The following is a 16844-nucleotide window of genomic DNA, read 5'->3' as shown; positions in this document are numbered from 1 at the left end:
CGAAGTCCTACAGAAATATCGATATAAAATACGTATTAGTCGTTTTATTTCATTGATATTATAAATTGTTTATTACAAGTTAGCAATAATAGCGATCATGAATAAATTCAGGATCGAAATGGCGTTAAATATAGAAAGTGAAATGACGAATATATTTTTTCAAGAGTATATATTTTCACTCGCTGAATTCCTAGTTAAATAAATTGATAAATTATATGTTTATCATAAAATTGCGATCATAAATAAATTTAGGAAATGGCGCTAAATATAAAGAGTAAATTGAAATGAGTATATATTCTCAAGAATTCCTGGTTATAAATTGATGGAGATAAAAATTGATAGTAAATTCTTTGCGCGAGAATAATCTTCGCAGCATCGAGAAATTTCGCGAAAATTCGCGCGCCCTGAAGTTGGCAGGCCTGGGCGGCGCGCCCGGAACTAGCCGACTCCGACTCGCGGCTAAGTTCGCGCCACGCGCGGCCGAGCGTGCCTGCACCTGCACTTCGGCGGCGCCTCCGCAGAGCGAAAGTGCCGCACCGGGTGTACGTCGTGTCGCAGCGAGAAGAGCAAGAGAGAAAGAGAGTGAGTGAGTGAGAGGGACGCGAGGGTGGTGCGGCTGCCACTGGCGCGTCCGCCGTCGATGGATATACATCCACGAGGAAGGTGTGATGCGGCTCGCACGATGGTGGACAACGAGTTCCCGGCCGCCGAGAAGATCCTTCGCGACATCGAGAACACGATCAAGAAGAATCCCGCTATGTGAGTGTTTTGTCAACCTCTCCTTTCGCTCGCTCGAGCGTGCATTATTCGTCGTCGTTCGTTTCCTTTCGCGAGGAGCAAAGATCCGGAACCGGTAGACTCTCCGTGCGCTCGATTTCGATATCGGAGAGAGAGGGAGAGAGAAACAGAGAGGGAGCGAGAGAGAGAGAAAAGTGCGCGAAAAAACAATGTCTTTCACCGATCGTTGCGTCTCCTCCCGTTGTCGCATTTAAACGTACAGGATTTCTTCGCGCGTTTAAATCGCAATTATAACTTTCAATATATCCTTTGCGAAATAACGTATTATTCGTGACATATTTATATGCTTCTCTGCTCTTTTTATTTGCTCTTTTTACACCCTGCTTCAGAATTTTTTCCCCGTCCAAAAATCTAAATATATAACACGCATTTGTTTTATTTTAAATGCAGAAAATATATGTGTATATATGTATGCATATATATATATATATATATATATATATATATATATATATATATACACGTATTATGCATATAAGTGCGTGTGCGCGAAAGGAGCAGCATGCATATTATCGATTTAAAATCACCGCGGATATCGCGCAGCGAAGAATCCTAACCTAAATGAAGCTACTTTATGTGCGGAGCACCCAGTTTTTCGGAGTCCGCACTGCAACATCCGCAGACCGACCGGCATCAACAAAACACACCGCATCCGCAGCACGGCTTGATCGCGCAATTGCGCGAGGGCGGAGTCTTCCGGTAGGTGAGGGAGGGAGGGAAAGAGAGGAAAAAAAAAGAGGAACGTGTAGCGCGATCGCGCAAATTGTAGTTAGTCGCGACCGCGAGTCGACCTCGCGATTTTAACTCGACGATCGATCTCGTGTCGCGCGCGACTTTTCGCCCACGCGAAACTACGGCAACGCTATGGTAAATAATAATCGCGAATAATTGACTGCGAATAATTGATCGCGAGTCGCAACCGTAATTAACTATGCCGCTTCAGATCGTAATCTATGAAGTATTTAGACAGTAAACGCTCAGCTGCTTCATTTGACACGTTAATTGTTTCCCTTGATATCCCTAATACATTATTGTCTCTTTATTTTGGATTTTTTTTATCGAGTTGAAAAATATCCTGGAATAAATGAATATTTATTTATGTACCGCAAGAATATATAATTTTTAAATATACACTGAAAAAAAATTGTTAACTTGACTAAAACTTCAACTAAATTACTATTTTGTTAATTGAACATATATTAGTATTTAAGTCAAATACACGTTTTGTTAGATTTTATGTTATATTTAATTTAAATATTTTTATATGTTCAATTAACAAAATATTATTTAGTTGAACGGTTTAGTCAAGTTAATAATTTTTTTTTCAGTGTATAATTTTTATAATATATAACTTTTTAACAATAATATTATATAATTTTTTTAAAACTCTTAAATATTTTAATATTTCTCTATGTTGAAAGTTACATTGCAGCATAAAATAATTATTAGGATTTCATAGACGTTACGTTGATTTTGACAAATTACATTCATCTTTCAACCTTGCTCCAAGAGTAATTAAAATTAATTTTCTCAAGCTTATTTAATTCGTTTAAAGCTTGCTTAGCTCGACATATGTTTATTGTATATATAAAAAGAAATTACCAAGCGTTATATGTTAATCCTTCCATTTTAGTTCTATCCTTCTTAATTTAAAACTGAATTTATTAATTTTGAATTAAAATAAATAATTAAAATATATAATTTTTTAAATAAAATGAGCGTGTTAAAATTTCGAGTGTTTTGAATGAATACCAACAAAATATACAATTTTTAAATATACACTGAAAAAAAATTGTTAACTTGACTAAACCTTCAACTAAATTACTAGTTTGTTAATTGAACATATATTAGTATTTAAGTCAAATACACGTTTTGTTAGATTTTATATTATATTTAATTTAAATATTTTTATATGTTCAATTAACAAAATATTATTTAGTTGAACGGTTTAGTCAAGTTAATAATTTTTTTTCAGTGTATAATTTTTATAATATATATATAATTTTTTAACAATAATAATATATAATTTTTTAAAACCCTTTTAGATATTTTAATATTTCTCTATGTTGAAAGTTACATTGCAGAGTAAAATAATTATTAGGGCTTCGCAGACGTTACATTGATTTTGACAAATTACATTCAGCTTTCAACCTTGCTCCAAGAGTATTGGAAATACTCCAAAAATTAAAAAATTAATTTAATTCTTAAATTAATAATTAAATTAATTTTTTTAATTTTTGGAGTATTTCCAATACTCTTGGAGCAAATTTAAAATTGATTATTAAAAATTAAAATTAATTTTCTCAAGCTTATTTAATTCGTTTAAAGCTTGCTTAGCTCGACATATGTTTATTGTACATATAAAAAGAAATTACCAAGCGTTATATGTTAATGCTTCCATTTTAGTTCTATCCTTCTTAATTTAAAACTGAATTCATTAATTTATAATTAAAATTTATAATTTTTAAAATAAAATGCGTGTTAAAATTTCGAGTGTTTCGAATGAAATAAAAAGCTCATTAAAATATCCGTCTCACTTAATTTCGTGTAATCTCATTAGCCTTTTATTCGCGAATTCAGGTTTAAAATAAACATGCGTTCGCGATTGATGATCGGAAAAAGAGATAATAAAGCGGGAAAGCGTGGAAAGAGAACGTACACACAACAGAAACAGAGGGTCGAGATGTGCGTGGCAAAATAATAATCGGCCTCGTCCGGCGACTCTCGTTAAGTAGCGCCATCCGGGGAACATCGAGCGTTAATAATCGCGGCTTGTTTACGATCCTTAATTCCACTTGCGTAATGCGAGTTAGTTAATTGCTCGATTATTTTTAATCTCGACTGTTTTTTGCGTTGACGAAATCGCGAAAGAGAAAATTTTACGCAGTTTATATCTCTGTTTATATTCCACTGGATTCTCGTTTGGAGAGAAATTTATGACTTCCTATATATACTGTTTATGAAGTCCTCTTTCATATAAATTTGATGCGAAACACTATTTTACATTATTTTAACACAATTTTCAAGATATCAGAAAATCATATATCTTGAGTGTTTTTCTATTTCATAGAACTAAATTTTTATCGAATCAGAGAAGAAGCGTTTATAAATGTTTCCTCATGAATCACGTTCGATAATTTATGTCGTATTGACAGTTAATAGGCTGTTGTTTATATTGAATTAATGAAGGTCAAAGTTGAACATGACAATACTTGTGTAAATTCACCGATGCGAGGTAAAAATCTCGATTTGGCGCATCTCGGTGCTGCATTATTAATTTTAGGCTTACTAGTCCATAACTTTGTTTTATTTTTTCGTCCCTCGCTTGATATTCTAAAAAAATATAGCGATGCTATATATTTATTATATATATTAATTATAATATTAATATCATCGTTAAGAACACATTTGCTACATACGAAGATTCACTACAATTTTCACACGTTAAACGTTACATATTTTTCATCAAATTAATAACAAGAAATTTCAATGCACGTAAGTAATGCTCAAAATTTAGATCAATATAGTATATTTTTTCCTCTTTTCTTTGCATTAATTTGAAGATAAGTCTCATCAAAGTCAGAAAGAGAATGCAAGAGAGAGAGAGTGAATGAGGGGAATGAGAGAGAGAGACACAAAGAGAGAAATCTTACAATCGCGACTTCTACCTTCCCAGAAAAAGCTTCATGATTCTGCCGATGGAGGACAACGAGAATCGATCACCGGTGTTTCACCAGGAGGACAGTCTGGGTTTGGCGTCGTGGTGCGTTCAGCCGCTCTACGTTTACGCTTATCGGCGGCTGTTGGAGTACCGGCGGACACGTCATCAACGGCGCGAGGAACCCAGCACGGTGGCGAGGTGGCTGCTGGGTGCCTTGCTGCTGAATCCGAACGTGACCACGTTCTGGAATATGCGGCGGGAGCTGGTGCGCGCCGGCAGACTGGACGCGCGCGAGGAACTGTCCGTAACACGGCCGGTGCTCTATCACACGCCAAAGAACTTCGAGGCCTTCGCGTATCGGAGCTGGCTGATGTCGCCGGCTCTGGACGCCGAACGGAACCACGTCGCCGAACCCGGGATCTCGCTCCTAGCGAGCGCCGAGGTCGAGCTAGCCGAGACCTGCGCCGATCGCTACGCGAACAACTACCACGCGTGGAGCTATCGGCGTCACCTGGTCGCCCTGTGCGAGTCGCGCGGTTTACGGCATCCCAGTCTCGAGAGCGAGTGGAGGAGCACTCTCGCCTGGTGCCGACAACACGTGTCCGATCATAGCGCTTATTCCTATCGACAATTTTTGTTGCGAAAGTGCATGCTGGCGACGGTGTTCTCGGAAACGGAGACGGATGACGATAGCTTCAGACACGATAATCTGTTCGTTTACATGAACCTCTACGAACCGAACGACGATGAACGGACGTTGCTGGAATGTATTCGCGACGTATTCGCGCGTCGCGTCGACGGTTACTCGCCCACCGATGTTCACAAACTCAGGCGTTACCTAAGAGCGTTGTCGTACTGGACGGAGGAGTGTTGGTTTAACGATCAGCTCATCGCCATGTACGACAGCCACGAGACGCTGTGGTATCACCGCAAGTTTCTCGCGCACTTGCTCGTCGTTCTCACAGTTATGTACGCGAAACACGCCTGTTACCGCGAAGATGAGTTCTCGGACGTTCAATGTCGCGACGCGCCGTCAGTCGCGCCATTCCTTCGCGACGGACCCCTGACTACTCACGACGATCTGCTAATAGCCGCTCACGTGATGCTTCTAAGGTCTTTTTGCACTGTTAATATTCGTACCATCCAAGCAGCGATCGAACGCGGTCCGCGGGAGAATCTGTTAATCGAGAGATTTTCCAAATATCTAGGAAGAATAGGCTTACGATGATCAAGACTAGCGCACGAAATTTTGAAATATGAAAAAAGATACAATTATATAGACTGCCCGATAAGTTTTGCTTATATCAGAGTTTGTGTAAGCACAATGCGTAGTTTCGCAAGAGGATTGCGCATTAATACTCGCACTATAATTTCATAGCAATATAATTAATATTTTTTTTATGATTTAATATCGTTCAAACCGCGTCAGTAGTATCTGATGCATCCGATGTGATTCAGCAGGATAACTAAATCTAGCATTTATTTTGGAATAGTCGCAAAAATACTGTCCATTATAAAATATTGTCTTTAAAAAAAAAAAAAAAATTTTTTTATATTATTAAAATATTTTAAAGACATTTGTCTTGCTGTATTATCAATATTTAATTTTATAAAATTGTTTAATTTTACATACGTATTTAAAACAGAAATCAATTTTTTTTCTTTTTTAAAAGGAAGGCCTTTTAGGAAGGTCTAAGATATATTAAAGATTAAAAGTAAAAGTATTCAATGTTTATTTTGGCATAATTTTGTTTGACTTTTTTAGCAAGGAAAAAAATTTCGCGTATTACAGAAATATTTAAAAAGTGTAGACTTACATAGAGTTTTATCTGTGAAAGTTACCTTTTAGAAAAAAAGCTCTTTGAAATTTAAAAATATTGCAATACTGTGCTCAATTCTCATTCTTCTTTTGCGATTATTCGCGAGACAATACCTTCGCGCGTAGATAAGAGCACGATTGCGATAAGCAGGATTCAATGTAGATAGACGAAATTGAATCCTTATCGGTATTAATTAATTTTCGCATTGTTCGCTCGCGTAGCGAACACAACGAGCCATCGAGTACATCAGTGATATATAATATATAATTTTGGAGAATGATGGTTTTACCCGCTTGCGACACTTAAACAGATTTCATTGCGTTTTGTCACAAGTGAGTAATCTTGTTAGCAGAGATGACTGAAATCGAACGACTGTCGATCTAGACAGTCGTGTCGACTAGGCAACAATTCTGACACAGAGTTAACCATCGGTGATATATAAAAATGAAATATAATATAAATACGCGAGAGAGATGAAGAGAAATGTGTCTCGTCGAATGAGATCTTCGCCAGACGGGGAAGAGATTTGCGAAAACTTTGTCGCGAAAAGGAACAATTATGTATACTTGTGAAATTGAAGGAGAACAAATGAAGAAGATGCTAGTTTTCTAAGATTGTGTTTTTTTTGTGTGCGATGAATATATACCCGTCTCTCCATCTGTTTTTCCAATTTTTCCTGATACATAATTGGGCCTTTCAGGGGCTCAAACATAGAATTATAAAGTCCGTAATGTAATAATTGTCTCCTCTCTACTATTATCGAACTCCCCTCGTTCCCTCAGGCTCCCAAAAATTCTCTCTTTGCTGTTTCAAGCTACGAAATATTTGGAAAAATTTCCAAAAATCATTTGTTTAAAAACATTGTTTTACACCTTGATCAGTTTACATCAGACGCGCTGTTTGACGAGCGCGATTACTATATCGCTAGCTGTCGGCTGCGTTCGGTTTTTGGCGCGGCGCGATAACCAAAATACACCTTCGACTTTTAACAAACAACTTGCGCCTCAGTCGCACGCGGCCGCTCGCTCTATTCGTTCGCACAATTTGTTCGCGCGCTGATCGTTTTTATTCAGGTTCAATTCTTTGATAACTGCGAACATATTATATATTATACATTCAGCTAAAATTGAGAGTTCTGTTAAAAGGGCAAATGAAATTTTAAGCAAATAATTGATTGACATTTCTCTTTGTTAATTTGTAATATCGTTTCTTTTATATATAGATTAACATGAAACAGTGAATTTCAAGAACTAGTATAAACATTTATACATTTCTATTTATTTTTTGTTTGTTTTTTGGAAATTTCAAAAAAGAGCCACGCGTCGTAGCCAAAGGATCAAGGATTCACGTGAGCGTTGTATTTATACAGACCTTGCAAACTTGCAAGAATAAATTTCGAGTTTGAAGTTGAAAAGCCGTTTCTTTTTTTAAAACGCAAACAGGAATATTTGCTGAATTTATAATTCGCACATTTAACGCTCACAACTGCGCGCGACAATTTCGCGACACATGTTTCACGAGTTACATAGTGATCGGTATCGCGAATCACATTCGTTTTTCTCGTGCATTAAAAATAAACTTCCAATTTTTATTTTTAATTTGAGGTATATTTATAATTAAATAGAATTTTTATTTTTTTTATTTCTTCGTGTTTAATTAATACTTAAATTAAATTTTATTATTATAATTTTACATTTACATTTTTTTATTATCTAAGTCATTTTATTATTTGTGTTTAATTATTACTTCAATTGAAATTCTATTTTAAGAAAAATTATATCTTATTTTAGATTATAAAATAAATATTTATATAATTATCGATATTCATGCTTTATTGAGGAAAAATTATTTTTTATTTAAATTGCAAACGCTTATCGCATTTAATATTCCATTAAGCGTGCAGCATATCGCAAAGTATCGGCATTTCGTTCTTTGGCACGACATGTCGCGATGAAAATAAACTATCGAGTTTTAACTCGATCCCTCATTGTCAGTCGTACGCGAACATTCGTTACGTGTAGCCAATCAAACACTTATCACTTGTTTGCTTATCATCTTCGCGTTCAAACTTTTTTTTAATTTTTAATTTTTATTAAAGTATAGTGTTCACCGTTCGATGTCGAATATTTGCCGAAGATCGAGAGAGATTCTCGACGTTACAGAAAACTGCGTCGATTCTTGTCTCTACGAGATCTCGTAAATTCCTAGAAATTGACGTACACCAACAACTAAACTCGCGAATCGTAAATAAACGACGATTGATTCACTGATACACGTGCGAGAAGTAATACCTCTCTTTGACAGTATGACATTGATCGTGGAAGCTTCGCGCGTAGAGCGATTTTCGTCAAAACGCGAGAGATCGTCGCCAACAATCTCATTCTACGATAGTGATATCGCATTTAGGTAAACAATATAAAAATCAATTTTCAAATTAAAAATTATAATCGAAAAATTGTTTTAACTTTAGCGATATAGCAAGACAGATATATCTATGAATGATCGATTAAAGAGATTATAATTAAATAATATATCTTGTCAAAATTATATATTCGAGAAATTAATTAGCATATTTATGAAAATATATAGCAAAAAATTTTATTTTAAACATGATTTTTATCGTATTATCTATGTTTCAGTTTGTCAATTAAGATTTTTAATTAGGTGCAGTTAAATTTGCATAAAAACACATTATATTGCATAATAAAATTCATAATAAATATTAATTTAAACTGTAAAAATCCAAAATATATAAAAAGATCTAAAAGATTTTTTCTTATACATCTTGAATTTTTGTGTCAAAAGAAGGATATCGAATTAATGAAATTGTCAATAGTAAAAAAAAATAATATATAGAGTATCATTACATAAATTCTAATAAATTTTTTAATCTGCAATATAATGAATTCTATAAATTTTCTACAACTTGAATTAATTTATAATAATAAAATATATATGTGTATAATAATCTAGTATGCGAGAATGTTGATCGATGTGTAATCGCGTTATTTTTACAACAGAAATAAATATAGATTGATGTAATAATTAATAACAAGAATACATCTTATCGCTGATCATTCATTGATACATCTATTCTAGTTTATTGCTACATCTAGCTCACATCATTTATATTCTGAATAATCCAGATAATATCAGATCGTCGCTCCGAGTGATTCAGGGTCTGGGTTGATCTCGCGCGTGAAAATAGATCTCGGGTCTCTAATTCAACTGGCAAGAGATAAATCAACGTGAGGGTGAGAGAGAAAAAAAAGATCTCGCTTCTTCTCGCAACGTCATTGTATACGCGAATAATTCCCTGAATATTCATGAATGAAAAAGTTCAACGCGCATCACGATGATGGCAGGAGACCACTAATGGTACCAATCGCGATCTCTCGATCGAGTTTTAAAAAAAAATCGCGCCAACATACACGCGTGTTGCGAAACGCCGCCTCGAGTATCACACGGTATTGACGATGGATCGCCGAGGACATTCTGTCGAAAGCAACCGCACGTGACTGTACTCTGTCGCTACTATTGGCCGATAGACGACGTGGCCGGTCGATAGACATCCTCGGGAATTCTTCGTCCGAGCAAGAGACGCCATTCACCAGCGTCGACTCAGTTGGGCTGAGTTTCCTCTTCGAGTTATCGCGCGAATTTTCGTTTCTCTCGCTCCCTTCTTCCCTCTCTCTCTCTCTTTTTATCCCTCTCCCTTTTCGCGAAATTTGGCGGATTGACGAGCAGCGCCAAAATGTTGGAACCGGAAGTAGAAGCCACGACCGTCAATCTGCGACGAGGCACCAGTTTGAGGATACCGTCGATGAGCGACCCTACCGAAGGTAAGGATCAGGGATTTGCCGAAGGGACTTTTCAAGTTTACTTTCGCGAATCGCGATCCGAATTTTCTGAACGATGCAAGAATTTGAAGGGTATTAAGACTATAATTAATATTATGGTTTTTAATATTTTTTTATTGTATGATGTGTGTGATTTTAAAATTAAGTCAAGTCTTTTTGAGTTAATTTTATTATTCATTTTTTAATTCGCAATATGATGAACCAAAAGTATTGTAGTAGTCGTTACAATTATAAATTCACAATTGCTGAAACCGGTCCGATATTTAGCATGCATTGTGTGAGATATGTTTCTAATTAGCATCCTGAAAATTGTGAGAAATGAGATATTTTTTATCCTCATGCACAATGTTACAACACAATATTGTGTGCTTTTACACATAGCAATCTGAATTGATATTCTTTAGATTTAATTATTAACTCTTTTAATGCTAACATTTATTCTTGCTATATTATTTTCTAAAAATAAACAGTTTCGCTTAAAAACATAGTTATACATCGTCACACGCTTGACAGTTTCTTAATTAAATAAAGTATGATTTCTTTATATAATAAAAGCATCTCGATTTCTATTCTTTAAAGACGAAATTTCACGACTATGTGTGTAATTTACTTTCTTTTTCTTTGATTTCTTATTTTTTATTACGAATACTTTTATCTAAGATAAAAATATAATGAATCTATGCACAGAGAAATCTTCTATTTTGAAAGTATCACAGGCTTGTTCTTTTTATATAATAGAGACACACAAATTCTTATTATGTCTTGTTGCTAAAAATTCTTATCACAAATTCTAAATAATGCGATGCAAAGAAGAATTCTTTCTCAGACCAATACATCTTTATTTAGAGCGCGAATTCTAGAATTAAGTAATTAGTGCTTAATCGTCAGTCTTGTTCTGACTCATCCTCCCAGCGAAATAGGAGCTCTTGTATCATGAGGAAACTCATCACACAGAACATGTATACATATTACGTACGTTAACGTCAGAGACATATGTGATACATGACACAAGCAGCAGCACATATTACGTTTTCTCGTATGAGTATGTTACCGCGTTGTTATCACGCATTATGAGTTCATTAATAGCGAGGCGTGTAAGCGTGTGACGACGGTGAAATCGTATATTCGTAATTTGTGTTGGTTACATCACGGAGTTTCACATTTTCAAAGCGTAGAGAGAGACCGGCCTTATTTGTTTCAGCTATTGTGACTTTATTTCAATAGATATTGCATTCTCTGTATAGAATGACTTAACAATAGATTGAACCAATAACGTGCGAGTATATAGAATATAGAACATTTCGGGAAGAGCTTTTGGAGTGAATACAATTGACAATAATTGATCCAGCGTAGATCACGCATATATTTGTGCTTTAATGTTGATATAAATAACAAACATTATTAAGGTTTATGTAATTTAAATTATGCATATCTAATTTGAAGTTAAAATTGATATCGATCGATATTTTCACATCTAAACACCCTTTTCACTTCTTTGATCTTTGCGAAAATTGCGACGTTCTCGAATCAATTCGAGTTTCGTCTCAAATAACGAACATTATTAAGGTTCAAACTTTATTAAGATTTACGTAATTTAAATTATGTATATCTAATTTGAAGTTAAAATTTATATCGACCGATATTTTCACATCTAAACACCCTTTTCACTTCTTTGATCTTTGCGAAAATTGCGACGTTCTCGAATCAATTCGAGTTTCGTCTCAAATAACGAACATTATTAAGGTTCAAACTTTATTAAGATTTACGTAATTTAAATTATGTATATCTAATTTGAAGTTGAAATTTATATCGACCGATATCTTCACATCTAAACACCCTTTTCACTTCTTTGATCTTTGCGAAAATTGCGACGTTCTCGAATCAATTCGAGTTTCGTCTCAAATAACGAACATTATTAAGGTTCAAACATTATTAAGGTTTACGTAATTTAAATCATGTATATCTAATTTGAAGTTAAAATTTATATCGACCGATATTTTCACATCTAAACACCCTTTTCACTTCTTTGATCTTTGCGAAAATTGCGACGTTCTCGAATCAATTCGAGTTTCGTCTCAAATAACGAACATTATTAAGGTTCAAACTTTATTAAGATTTACGTAATTTAAATTATGTATATCTAATTTGAAGTTAAAATTCATATCGACCGATATCTTCACATCTAAACACCCTTTTCACTTCTTTGATCTTTGCGAAAATTGCGACGTTCTCGAATCAATTCGAGTTTCGTCTCAAATAACGAACATTATTAAGGTTCAAACTTTATTAAGATTTACGTAATTTAAATTATGTATATCTAATTTGAAGTTAAAATTCATATCGACCGATATCTTCACATCTAAACACCCTTTTCACTTCTTTGATCTTTGCGAAAATTGCGACGTTCTCGAATCAATTCGAGTTTCGTCTCAAATAACGAACATTATTAAGGTTCAAACTTTATTAAGATTTACGTAATTTAAATTATGTATATCTAATTTGAAGTTAAAATTTATATCGACCGAAATCTTCACATCTAAACACTCTTTTCACTTCTTTGATCTTTGCGAAAATTGCGACGTTCTCGAATCAATTCGAGTTTCGTCTCAAATAACGAACATTATTAAGGTTCAAGCTTTATTAAGATTTACGTAATTTAAATTATGTATATCTAATTTGAAGTTAAAATTTATATCGACCGATATCTTTACATCTAAACACCCTTTTCACTTCTTTGATCTTTGCGAAAATTGCGACGTTCTCGAATCAATTCGAGTTTCGTCTCAAATAACGAACATTATTAAGGTTCAAGCTTTATTAAGATTTACGTAATTTAAATTATGTATATCTAATTTGAAGTTAAAATTTATATCGACCGATATCTTTACATCTAAACACCCTTTTCACTTCTTTGATCTTTGCGAAAATTGCGACGTTCTCGAATCAATTCGAGTTTCGTCTCAAGATTCCGAAAGATCGAAGCTTTATATCGGCTTTGCCGAAGTTTTCTGACGAGGTTTAACGTTGATCGACGACGAGAGCAATTTTCTAAAGTCGGTATTCCCTCGAAAACTCTCCAGGAACCGGAAAATTCCACGTGACGCATCGGGGACGACGATCTGGAGTTTCCGCTTTCTGTTTTTAAACTCGCTGTTGCTCGACGCTATTTTCGCGATCTCCCGCGTTTATCGATTATTTATCTTTGGACATTGTACAACAAATTTACGCTGTATAGGTATCGCGAATTTCCGAAATTAGACGCGACTGCGACGCGGCTTTGTCTGGCAGCTGTCTGATAAACTAACGTCATGCTGACCGAATTTTGTGCATATGTACATATGTATTGCGACAGCGAATGGTTCCGAATGGGCTCGAAGTCACTGTAAAATCATTGAGACGCGTCCAAACTGCGGTCAAGCTCAGCTGACGATGTTGCACAATGTCGTAAAAGGAATTCGGTAAACACGAAAACGTATACGCTATACATTAATGGTTTTAATTTAATTCAATTTAATTCATCACTTTATTTTTATTCTGTGAAATAAAGCTTCTTAATTGAAAATATATACTCAGGATACACTTTTTACGTCATACGTATATACTTTCTAAATGTCAGATCTTTTTTTGTCGCTCTGAAAAATCATTTCTTGCCAATTCAATGATGCCCCGGCTAGTTATTTCCGTGGATATTTGCTCAGTAATCCACGGAGGATTTTTCGGATATATTTTTATTGTCTTATTTAAATATTTGAAGTCTTATATAGGAATAATGTGTTATTTTTTTTATATATCTTATATATATGTGTAATATTATTTTTTTTACATAATGTATATGATATATACACTTATATTTTTATTGTACCCACATTATTATAAATTTAGCACGGTGAAAATTAATATTAATATCAACGACAGCTGTGTATGTTGATGCGTCATACGATAGGAAAGTTGAGAATTGTGCGAAATGCACAAATGCTGAAAACTTGATATGTATCATTACCGGTTTGATTCGGGGATCGACAAAATCGCCGAATCCCACGCTATGATCGATCGTATTTACATATTTGCATTGAATCGAAATTGCCGATAGGTATAATCTCGATATGTATATTATCGTATCGTGGCGTAAACTTTGACCTTTATTTAAATCCATGAGGTGCCTTCGTACAAACCAGAAAACTGTCCGTTTCCGTTCGAAAAAGTTTCGCACTCGAAGAAAAAAAATACTTTTTTTTTTACGCAATGATTGTTCCTTCCTACGCGTAAGACAAACGGAAGTTGTCTAAATCGATTACGGGATATATAGCTTGAAATATAGAACAAAGTAAAAATATACCAGACCATTTACCCCGTTTGTTATCTTTAATCTCTCCGTTGATCTATTAATTCGCTCTCTTGGAGAGAATTTTCTAAGAACGTGGATGATATAACTGTCATTGCATTAAGCACGTGGTATAACAAATTGAGAAGAAGAAAAACAATCGAGAACGATAGAAAGAGATAGTATATTAGAAAAGAAAATGGGGCAGGAATAAGGAACCGCGTTTGCACACTTAATAAACACTCTTCAATATGTCGCACAAACAAAAAATAAAAAGTATAACGGAAACAGGCGATTCTGTTAAGTATTTTGGAAACGGACCAAGTGAACTTATGCATGTATAAATGAAACAACATTTTGAGAAAGCCTATTCACATACTTTCTCGCTTGTTTTCTCAAAGCTTTATATTTTGATATTTTTAGAACGCGGAATAAGAAAGTTGTGTAAACCGTTCTCTTCTCGAAAAATCTTTTTCTTTTTATCATAGTTGTTTAGTGTATTTTAAATGAGAAGCGAATTAGTAATACACATTTGATGATTTTTAGCTCACACTAAAAAATTAATAATTTATCCAACTTGTGTTTGTACTAGTATATTAAAAAATGGTTTATAAAAAGTTATAAATTTATACATAGATATAAAGAGATGATGGAGCAAGAGAATTTTTATGCTAAACTCTGTTACATATATTAGATATAATTTTGCATATCTCGCCTCTTTTACCTTTTAAAATGAGGAGAGATAGTTGGATTTTACTCTTCCACTCAGTAGCTCGATAGCTATTTATAATGTTTATTGCAACATACTGAGAGAGTGGCGGAATTATTTCAACACATTTAGTACGACGAAGCCGCGGACATTTATCGCTCTTCACGAAGCAGCAGCTGCATCTAACAGCAGCAATTAAGCATAGTTATACATGTGAGCCACTTTTGTTCTAATACTGAAGATAAATAGTTTGGCTACACTATATGAACGACCTCTCTTGGTTTATGCGATCGATGCTTACCGTAAATAGATTAACCCCGTAATGGATAGCGTAAGATAATGTAACGGAGAAAATTTACATGAGCACATTCTGGATAAAAGGGCAAATAGGACGGTGAGAGCGTTCGTTATTTTCGCGTTTGTTAAAGATAGAATAAAATCGCGATGTGTCTGAGACGATGAATAATTATGGTAAATGCGGTGTAATTATCGAAAAAATTATCAATTTTGAATAAAATAAATATACGCAGAACTGATTATAAAATATACACATACGCACACATTCCAGTATATATTTACGTACATATTCTGCGAAACAGATCGTAGACAATATCCGCAATCGCTGTCCACAGATTATTATATATATGGATAGTGTTTTATATTTTACGCCCACACACGAGTGTCTTCGATAAAATTTGAAACTGATTTGAGGACATTTTTATTGCTCGCTCGTTTCTTATAACTAACAATACAGCAAACTTGCCGTTTATAAACAAAAAACTGTATATGAAAGAATTTGTTTACGTCTTACAGACTTGTTTTCCATTTTCAGAGAGAGATAACAAATATTGTCCAAGTATAAAATATTTGTTCACGTATATAGTTCGCAGACATTCGTAATAATATAATTATTGCTCGCGTAAATAGATAGATATCAGGCTTAAGAATATATTTGTTAATTTTGTTTTTGATCAGTCTTTCTCCAAAATTGTCATCAGAAGTCAGTGTTTTTTTCGACATTCAAAATTTTGGATGCTTAAACTTTCATCTTAATACATCGCATATAATTTGCGCTTTTATTTGATTTCCAAAAAATTCCACAAATTTATCGAACAGTCGACGAGAAAACAATTTATTTAAATTTGTCGCAAATAGGTTTCTCGAATTTTCTCCGCGATATCATCTGTCGTATTTCCTCCTTTCCGGTTTGGTATCGCAGTGCCAAGTTCCGCGAAACACATATCCGATACACCATTCTTCTTCAACCTATAATTTCCCAGCAGATCTGGAGGTCTGGAATGGGATTCCGGGACGTGGCGGTTTTCGGAAAACCGCCCACGAAACCGCTCCATTGTCACGTGCCATAAATAATTCGGAAATCATCGTCATAGGTACGTGTCGCGAATTTTTCGAGCGAGATGCGGCCTTTTCCCACATATAAAAAAGAAAAAAACACGCACACACACACAAGGAACGTGTGTGGGAGAGATGCGCAAAGGATGCGCGGCGTTTTGCCAAAAACGTGGCGGTATATCGCTATTGTTACAGTCGCATTACTTCCACGCCTTCGAGAATTTTCAGTTGGACAGGAGGCCGCGAGGCGTTTTGTTCATCATAATAAAATATCTCACGCGCGAGAAGAGAATAGATAGATTTTTTTCTTTCGCTTTTATAT

General features: G+C 34.8%; 2 protein-coding genes across 9 annotated transcripts in view; both read left to right on the top strand.

Moving 5' to 3' along the window:
• The window catches only part of LOC145940686 (uncharacterized), a 74106-nt gene that overhangs the window by 332 nt on the left and 56930 nt on the right, over nucleotides 1-16844 (top strand). Inside the window, exons 1-3 of one of the 6 annotated variants that reach the window (XM_083046113.1) lie at nucleotides 7046-7352; nucleotides 8383-8685; nucleotides 9426-10121. The exons of 2 other annotated variants lie outside the window; for them this stretch is intronic. In XM_083046113.1, coding sequence (XP_082902239.1) covers nucleotides 10034-10121 — 88 coding nt within the window. In that variant the 5' untranslated portion in view covers nucleotides 7046-7352; nucleotides 8383-8685; nucleotides 9426-10033. Of the gene's footprint in view, nucleotides 1-7045; nucleotides 7628-8377; nucleotides 8686-9425; nucleotides 10122-16844 lie in introns of those variants that run through there. 3 more of the 6 variants (XM_083046114.1, XM_083046112.1, XM_083046115.1) reach the window with 3 other exon arrangements.
• Nucleotides 621-6891, top strand: Temp (protein prenyltransferase alpha subunit repeat-containing protein tempura). Of its 3 annotated transcripts, none has more exons than XM_083046118.1 (2): nucleotides 621-1497; nucleotides 4475-6891. In XM_083046118.1, the coding sequence occupies exons 1-2, from the start codon at nucleotides 1373-1375 to the stop codon at nucleotides 5685-5687; spliced, it is 1338 nt and encodes a 445-aa protein (XP_082902244.1). In that variant the 5' UTR covers nucleotides 621-1372; the 3' UTR covers nucleotides 5688-6891. The 3 variants fall into 3 exon arrangements, with proteins under 3 accessions (XP_082902244.1, XP_082902246.1, XP_082902245.1); XM_083046120.1 differs by having other exon boundaries at nucleotides 656-759; XM_083046119.1 differs by lacking the exon at nucleotides 621-1497 and adding an exon at nucleotides 1512-1665.

The sequence above is a fragment of the Prenolepis imparis genome, unplaced genomic scaffold, assembly GCF_030444845.1.
Source record: "Prenolepis imparis isolate NDT839.2.m4 unplaced genomic scaffold, iyPreImpa1.0 SCAF_9, whole genome shotgun sequence".
Taxonomy (NCBI): Eukaryota; Metazoa; Arthropoda; class Insecta; order Hymenoptera; family Formicidae; genus Prenolepis; species Prenolepis imparis.
Note: the sequence above shows the minus strand (reverse complement) of the source record. Positions and strands in the feature narration are given on the sequence as shown.